Source organism: Drosophila takahashii, chromosome 2R (genome assembly GCF_030179915.1).
Source record: "Drosophila takahashii strain IR98-3 E-12201 chromosome 2R, DtakHiC1v2, whole genome shotgun sequence".
Classification (NCBI taxonomy): Eukaryota; Metazoa; Arthropoda; class Insecta; order Diptera; family Drosophilidae; genus Drosophila; species Drosophila takahashii.
The window spans coordinates 21672521-21681021 of record NC_091679.1 but is presented as its reverse complement, the minus strand read 5'-3'; the positions used below and the strand labels follow the sequence as shown (position 1 = coordinate 21681021).

Sequence of the window (8501 nt, the reverse complement as noted above, 5' to 3'; positions counted from 1 at the left end):
TATTGATTTGTTTTTTTTTTATGTGTGATGTGCACTGTTGGGAATGGTCCTACCTATTTTATACTCGTAGAGCAAAGGGGTTTATTGTATTCGCGATATATTATATAAAAGCCAGGATTCCATGACTAACAGAATTGCTAGACAATATTTATTTATTTATTTACAATCTGCTGCGTAAGTACACTCAAAGAAAACAAGAAAGGAAGCTAGCTTCGGCCAGCCGAAGCTTATATACCCTTTCAGAGCATTCCTATTAATTAACAAATCGCAAAAATGTTCAATTTTCTAATATTTCTTATTAATTTTCCGATCGTTCCTATGGCAGCTATATGATATAGTCGTCCGATTTTGATCAAATTAAAATTGAAATTCGGAAATATTTAAAAAGAGTCATATCCTAGAGTAGAAGATAATACAATAAAAACCAAAGAAGCTAGAATTTATTTCCAATTACTTTTCCATTAATTTTCCGATCGTTCCTATGGCAGCTATATGATATAGTAGTCCGATTTTTTAAATAATTAATTAATTAATTCAGAAATATTTAAAAAATAACATCCCCAAAAGTAGAAGGTAATATTTCAAAAAACACCGAAGCTAGAATTTTTTAAAGTTTTTTTTCCGATCCTTCCTATGGGAGCTATAAGATATAGTTGTCCGATCCGGTTGGTTCCGACATATATACTACCTGCAATAGAAAGACAACTTTTGCGAAAGTTTCGTCCCGATAGCTCAAAAACTGAGAGACTAGTTTGCGTAGAAACAGACAGACGGACAGACGGACGGACAGACGGACAGACGGACATGGCTAGATCGACTCGTCTTGTGATGCTGATCAAGAATATATATACTTTATGGGGTCGGAAACGTCTCCTTCACTGCGTTGCAAACTTCTGACTGAAATCATAATACCCTCTGCAAGGGTATAAAAACACCAAAAGCGCCCCTGGTTTTAGAATATCTTCTAAGTTGTTTCAGTTGCGGTTTTATCTGTATTAAAGAAAGTATGTGTTTGGAGAGGGTATTATAATTTCAGTCAAAAGTTTGCAAAGCAGTGAAGGGGACGTTTCCGACCACATAAAGTATCAATAGCCGGGTCCATCTAGCCCATGTCCGTCTGTCCGTTTCTATGCGAACTAGTCTCTCAGTTTTAAAGCTATCGCGATGAAACTTTCCCAAAAGTCTTTTTACTATTGCAGGTAGTACATATGTCGGAACGAGCCGGATCGGACCACTATATCTTATATCTCCCATTGGAATAATAAAACAAGAGAGAACGTTATAGTCGGGTGCCCCGACTATCAGATACCCGTTACTCAGGTAAAGGGAGTGCGAGGGAGATGGAGATATAGATTGAAAACTTTGATCACGCATAACTTTTTAACGAATGGTCCGATTTGAAAAATTTCTTCTACATTTCGATAGGTATTGATAAACACAATAAAACTGCATTTTTACTTTTCCAAAATATTAAAGTTTTTAAAATCGTATATAAGCGATTGTGGGCGTTAGAGGGGGCGTGGCACCATTTTGAAACAAACTTGCGCTGCGTAGGAACTCCTAAAATCTGCATGCAAAATGCCAATCTTCTAGCTTTTATAGTTTCCGAGATCTCAGCGTTCATACAGACAGACAGACGGACAGACGGACAGACGGACAGACAGACGGACAGACGGACAGACGGACATGGCTAGATCGACTCGGCTAGTGATCCTGATCAAGAATATATATACTTTATGGGGTCGGAAACGCTTCCTTCTCCCTGTTACATACTTTTGCACGAATACAATATACCCTTTTACTCTACGAGTAACGGGTATAAAAAAACAAGGAAGGAAGCTACCTTCGGCCAGCCGAAGCTTATATACCCTTGCAGATAAAGTAATACTCACTCGGTGCAGTTCCAGGGATTCCAGATTCAGCGCTTCTATTTTTGAATTTTGTTTTTAAGTAGTCAAGAATTAAAACGCCTACTTCCTACAAAGTAACAATGAATTTTCTTATATATGTTTGAATATTCCTATGGGAGCCTTAAGATGTAGTGGTCCGATCCGGCTGGCTCCGACATATGTACTACCTGCAATAGGAAGAAGACTTTCGGGAAAGTTTTATCGCGATAGCTTTAAAACTGAGAGACTAGTTCGCATAGAAACGGACAGACGGACAGACGGACATGGCTAGATAGACTCGGCTATTGGTGCTGATCAAGAATATATATACTTTATGTGGTCGGAAACGTCTCCTTCACTGCGTTGCAAACATCTGACTGAAATTATAATACCCTCTACAAGGGTATAACAATAGAATCAAGAGAGAGCACTATTGTCGGGTGCCCCGACTATCAGATACCCGTTACTCAGCTAAAGGGAGTGCTAGGGATATGGATATATAAAACTTTGATCAGTTTTTTCAGTAGTTTCCGAGATCTCAGCGTTCATCCGGACGGACATGGCATAATCGACTCGGATAGTGATCTTGATCAAGAATATATATACCTTACGGAGTCGGAAACGCTTCCTATCTGTTACATACTTTTGCACGAATACAATATACCCTTTTACTCTACGAGTAACGGGTATAATTATCATTCTGGTACTATACATGTTTACTCGCATTTTATAGGATGCCTTAACTTTTTTAAAGTTTGACAACATGTAGGAGCAGATGCTTTAATCAAAAATGTGTTTTTATTCGTTAAATAAATCCAATAAAATATCCTCATGAAAACGCTTTAAACGGAAATTTAGGCATACAATGAACAATAGATTCAATGAATAATTTAAATTAGTTCCATTTAAGATTTAATTCTCAGAATTGTTATTCCATTAGAGAAATGATTAAAATTTGGGGATTTTCAACTTTGGCGTCGAATTTTAAAGACATGGTTCACAATGGGGACTATTTGTTAGGAATGCCGTGATGTATTGAAAGTAGATTTCAGCGAAAATAATTAAGGTAAGTCCAATTATATAGGCCACATAATTCGAAATGTCGGCAAACATCAGTTTTTTTAATTCTCAGCTATACCGCGGAACCTGCAGGTGATGGTACATAAGTTTGTATAAGAATTTTACTCAGGAGCACCAAATTATTATGGAAAATTTGAAATGGTGCGTGGAAATTTTTGGCTGTGTACAACTATTTAAAATAGTTTCAAGGTACAAAAACAAAATACACACACCCGTAAGCGTTATATTTTAATAGTAGTTTAACTACTTAATGGTACGCAAAGTAAAAACAAATACACGGACGACTATTTTTATGGTTAAAGTACTATTTTTTATAGTTACTAAACTATCTTTATTAATCAATTTAACCAAGCAAATTTTTTTTGTGAACATTTTTATGGTTGGGGCCTGTTTGACAATTATTTCAGTTGATTTTGTGTGTACATGTTTTTTTGACTACATAATACTTCCACAGAACAAGAAGTTACACATACAGAACATTAAAAGACATTTTTAGTCCCTTGTCCTTGGACATGGTCGTTCATAACTCATATATGAAAGGCATTGACACGAAGATTAATCCTGTTTTTATATTTTTGCAATGTACTCATTGGTTGAAAAGATATTTGCATTCAATTTTTAAAAAGTCTATTGCAGGTCTATACATAGTCGAACCCAGCCGGATCGAAATAACATTTTTTTAATAATTCTTAATTTCGAATTGAGTTTTATCGAAATCGGACGAATATATCATATAGATGCCATAGCACATTGGGATGAAAAGCCTTTTTTTGGCATAAAGTCCCAAATTATTTTGTGAAATTTTTGGTTTTTCTTTTTTTTATCCGTTAAAGAAATGTTTAACTATCTTAAAACTATTTTTAAAATATTTTTGTGACCATCCCTGGCTTTTTGCCAGCTCTCTAAAGTCAGCTGTTCGAGTTAAGTTGCGTGCGCCTAAATTTTTCTACGAAGTGTCACAAAAGCTTAATTATTTATTCTATTGCAAATTAAGCGCATTCTTTTCGGCTAAATTATGGGAAATCTTCGTCAAGGTATGTATAATATTGCTTAGAGGGCTTACACTAGAAGTGCTTTTGTTTTGTGCTGTTTTTAATTGTTTTATTGAACTATGTTTTGTGTAGAAGTTAACCTATAAATATTTGTGTTTCGTGGAGTAGAACTAGCAAGTGTACGCAGGATTGCGAAAAGTGCAAATGTGGTAATATGTGTTATTGTGTCACCGTAAGGCAAAGTTATGCTCTGATCTACTGACTTTAAAATAAATCGAAATATCCACCCAATTGCGTGGATTTGTGACGAGATATAAGAAACAAGACTATCTAATACCCGTCACTCAGCTAAAGGGAGTGTGAGGGAGATGGATATATACAATTTTTTTCATTGCGCATAACTTTTTAATGAATGGTCCGATTTGAAAAATGTCTTCTACATTTCGCTAGGTATAAATATACACAACAACATGGCATATATACTTCTCGGAAATCTTTAAAGGTGTGGGCGCCAGACACATTTTAAAATCGTTAGTGGGCGCTAGAGGGGGAGTGGCGCTCGGCTGAAATAAACTTGCGCTGCGTAACCTTTTAGCTTTTGTAGTTTCCGAGATCTAAGCGTTCATACAGACGGACAGAAAGACGGACTGACGAGTAACAAGTATAAAAATTAATGTTGTACTTAAAAAAATTTAAAAAAAACTGCCATCGAAAAACAAGTAAGTTGTATTTTCGTGATCTAGGGCTCCAACAGTAACACAGTTTGCCAACAATTGCTGGGAAGCACATAAGTAATATTATTTTGTAAACTAGTGTAATCCACGGGAAACATGTTAACAACAAAAAATGTTATTGTAGTCTTATCGAAAAGGCGCTAAATTTTGATGTAGAAACGAAAATTAAGAGAGTTCTCTCCCACATAAGAGAGCAGTATTATTTTATTTTGAACAGCTGACTTGGTAAGTGTGTGCGTTTAATATGATTCTTGGAAATCGCCGTTCTTTGTCAACAAATAAAACCGGTGGCGATGAATAATACGAAAAATCTGATGCGTTTCTTGTGTCTTTTACAAATCATGCGTATGATTATTTACTAACAAAAGCTGCTACATATATTTACATATGTACTCTGTACATTGTACATACATATGAATAACTCTTGACATAAACAAAAGTGTAGTCGAATAACCAATAGCTATCACTTGGATAACACAAGATAAAAAGGGAGAGACTTCCTCTGCGGTCGTTATTATAATATGCGAACTCGTTTGACATTTTATAACAGAAAGATCGTTTGCCATTAAAAGTTTAGGTATTCAGTTGGATTCAGACGACTATGAGTAAGTGTGAGCGCAGGGGCATACCCGGAGATTCTATCTGGGTAGGGAGAGCAACATATGTATAGCAAGACCTGGTTATCAGCCACGTCCACGTCGGAGAGCAGATAACACACACGACGGTGCGCAATTAGCACAGAGGCGTAGTGCCGAGGAGTCGGATAAAATCAGATCAGAGCGGCGGGGGGCATCCGATGAATAAGCCCCCTTATCTGGGGTCTCTCTTATGCGAAATTCTTTTCGCCTTTTCAGTGTCGCGAGAACCGCCGTTCGGTGCACAAGTGCGCCACAAAGCTACAGAGGCGCAGGGTGAGAACGCGAGATAAAGATAGAAAGCTCCAGCGCACGGGAAACGGAGTGATAATGGGTTGGTGGAGCAAGAAAAACGAGACGGACCGCAGCCAGCCGAAACAGGCGCTGGTGCTGCAGGACCCGCGCACACGCGTCAAGACCACGAGCGCCGCCACGGAGACAACCAACACGGCCGTGCAGAACTCCACGATCACGGACAGCAACAAGCAGACGGTCACCTTCCTCTCCACCCGCCAGACGGTGACGCACACGCAGCGGGCACATATCACGGAAACGACAACGCGCCGCACGCCCAGCCAGGCGGAGTTGGAGGCGCTCTTTGCCCAGATGAGGATGGGTGGCGAGGGAGGAAGCGGTACCACCACCACCACTACGACCACCTCCTCGAGGTCCCGACCGCCCAGTCTGAACGGAGTCTCCTTCCGCTCCACACAGCCCTTCAAGGCCACGGCCGGAAAGCGTTCCAGCACGCTTGTCAAGACCGAGCAGACGACTGTCACCAAGAAGAACGGGCACACGGTCACCCAGCACCTGGAGACGCAGCACGTAGACCTCAAGGGCAGGGGCAGCAAGCCGAACTGGTCGCCGTTCACCTCCACGGCCAGCAGCTCGGGTTCCACCTACGTTTCGCCCTACGCCCAGAAGCCGAGCCTGGCCATAACCTACACGTCTCCATATGTCAAGACTCCAGGAGCCACTAGCTCGGTTGCCAGCTCCGTTACGAGTGTGCCCAGTGCTCCCAAGTCGACGTCATCCAGCTCCTCTTTTTCAAGTTTTTTTAAGCCTTCCCCCAAAGCAGCTGACAAGCCGCTGACGGCCACTGCAACACCCAAGCCCTACATTAGCTTGGGATCACCATCGACTAGCGTCAAGCCCAAAGTCACAGGCCCCGCACGCACCCTCGACGCCCAGGGCACTAGTATATCCAGCCTCGGTTCCTCAAAGTCCAGCCTAACCAAGAGTAAACTGAAGCCCGCCAGGGTGTATATCTTTAACCACGAGCGGTTCGATAACAAGAACGAGTTCCGTACGGGCAGTTCCCAGGATGTGAAGGTCTTGCGATCCACTTTCGAGCAGCTCAGGTGCAAGGTGGAAATCATCACTGACGCCACTCTGGCCACCATCAAGCGGACGGTGCGAATGCGTAAGTAGAGCGAAAATTCTTTCGTCTGTCGATTGGTGTCGCAAGCCACATTCATATTTGCAGTTGAAACCAAGGATTTTGAGGACAAGAGCGCTTTGGTGCTGGTGATGCTCAGCCATGGAACGCGCCACGACAGACTTGCAGCAAGGGATGATGACTATTCCCTCGACTACGACATTCTTTTCCCAATCCTGCGCAACCGGACACTAAAGGACAAACCCAAGCTACTATTTGTCCAGGCTTGCAAGGGCGCCAACGAGCTGGGGGGATTTATGACGGATGCCGCTCAGCCCAATGGGTCCCCCAACGAAATTCTCAAGTGCTACAGCACCTACGAGGGATATGTCTCCTACCGCACGGAGGACGGCACTCCATTTATTCAAACTTTGTGTGAGGCCCTCAATCGTACGGGCAAGACCTCAGATATCGACACAATAATGACCAATGTGCGGCGCGTGGTTAAACTTCAAACCAAGTAAGTGGATAAGGGACCCTGTGTAAGTCAAAATAAAATTATGATTATTTTTTTTAGAGACGGCCAAATTCCATCAGTTACCAGCACGCTCACCTCTAAGTACGTTTTTGGAGATTACATCTGATCAAAGTATTCTTTACCATATATGTATTTCCCTTAATCCCTGACATGAGCTTTAAGTCGAGATGTAGAAGCACCTAAGTAGAATAAGCCAAGTGTACCAGTAAATTTACTATAACAATTTGGTAGCATGTTTTTTGTTGTTGCATTTTTTGTACAGTTTTTAAGAGTGTAACCACAAAAGCTGGTACTTTTACAAAGCATGTGTATTTTGCTGTTAATTAAACTGTGCTTTTTAAATTTACCTTGATGGATGCTATATTGTTGAATTCGTTACGAATTCCCAAATTAAACTGCGTTTTCCAAAACGTTCCCCGTCGCAAGGATTGTTAGCACAAGAACCTCAAAGTTCGCAAAATGCAGAAATTGGTCCATTTTCCGGAGGTCTCAGAGGCAAACGGATTCATGGTTTGTTTTGATGTGAAAGTTTTTTAAAAGTGGCACTCATTATCTTTCGGACCCCATACTCCGAATAATTTTAATTATTCGTATAATTACACCAGTTTACAAAAAAAAATCGACCTCTTCCTACTCGAAGGCAATCTTGGTTTTCCGGTAAAGTACATCTTCCTGATTAAGAAATGGGCACTTAAAATTTTTGTTATGGTGTCAATTTTTTTTTAAGTGTAAAAAACGTTTTTGGGCCTTTTTATACCCTTGCAGAGGGTATTATAATTTTGGTCAGAAGTTTGTAACGCAGTGAAGGAGACGTTTCCGACCCCATAAAGTATATATATTCTTGATCAGGATCAATAGGGGAGTCGATATAGCCATGTCCGTCTGTCCGTCTGTCCGTCTGTCCGTCTGTCCGTCTGTATGTCTGTTTCAATACCGTTTGCGAGCTCAGTTTAAAAGCTAGCGCCTTGAAACTTTCACAGTCGTCCTAAAACATGTGTACGCAGATCAAGTTTGAAAGCCGACCCGATCGGACGTCTATATCCTATAGCTCCCATAGGAACAATCGGATATAGCTTTCACAAAAATGAAGATATTTCGCTCAGTGTAAGAGCTATTGGCATGAATCTTTCTAAATCGTATTTTTTTGTGCGTACCTTGATCAGGGTAAAAGCGCATGCCGATCGGACGTCTATATCTTATAGCTCCCATAGGAACAATAGGGTGAAATCGGTCAAAATTTGACGTTTTTCAGGAT

General features: G+C 40.7%; 1 protein-coding gene across 1 annotated transcript; it reads left to right on the top strand.

The window, feature by feature from the left end:
- Positions 1-5239: 5239 nt before the first annotated feature.
- Strica (Ser/Thr-rich caspase) lies at positions 5240-7591 on the top strand. Its single transcript, XM_017158680.3, has 3 exons — positions 5240-6753; positions 6817-7228; positions 7286-7591. The coding sequence occupies exons 1-3, from the start codon at positions 5661-5663 to the stop codon at positions 7350-7352; spliced, it is 1572 nt and encodes a 523-aa protein (XP_017014169.2). The 5' UTR covers positions 5240-5660; the 3' UTR covers positions 7353-7591.
- Positions 7592-8501: the final 910 nt, after the last annotated feature.

What these genes read in the sequence shown, in the direction of transcription:
- Strica (XM_017158680.3), top strand. Translation starts at nt 5,661, where the DNA reads ATGGGTTGGTGGAGCAAGAAAAACGAGACGGACCGCAGCCAGCCGAAA. An exon ending in CAAGCGGACGGTGCGAATGC is followed by an intron (nt 6,754 to 6,816) that starts GTAAGTAGAGCG and finishes TCATATTTGCAG; the next exon opens with TTGAAACCAAGGATTTTGAG. An exon ending in GTGGTTAAACTTCAAACCAA is followed by an intron (nt 7,229 to 7,285) that starts GTAAGTGGATAA and finishes TATTTTTTTTAG; the next exon opens with AGACGGCCAAATTCCATCAG.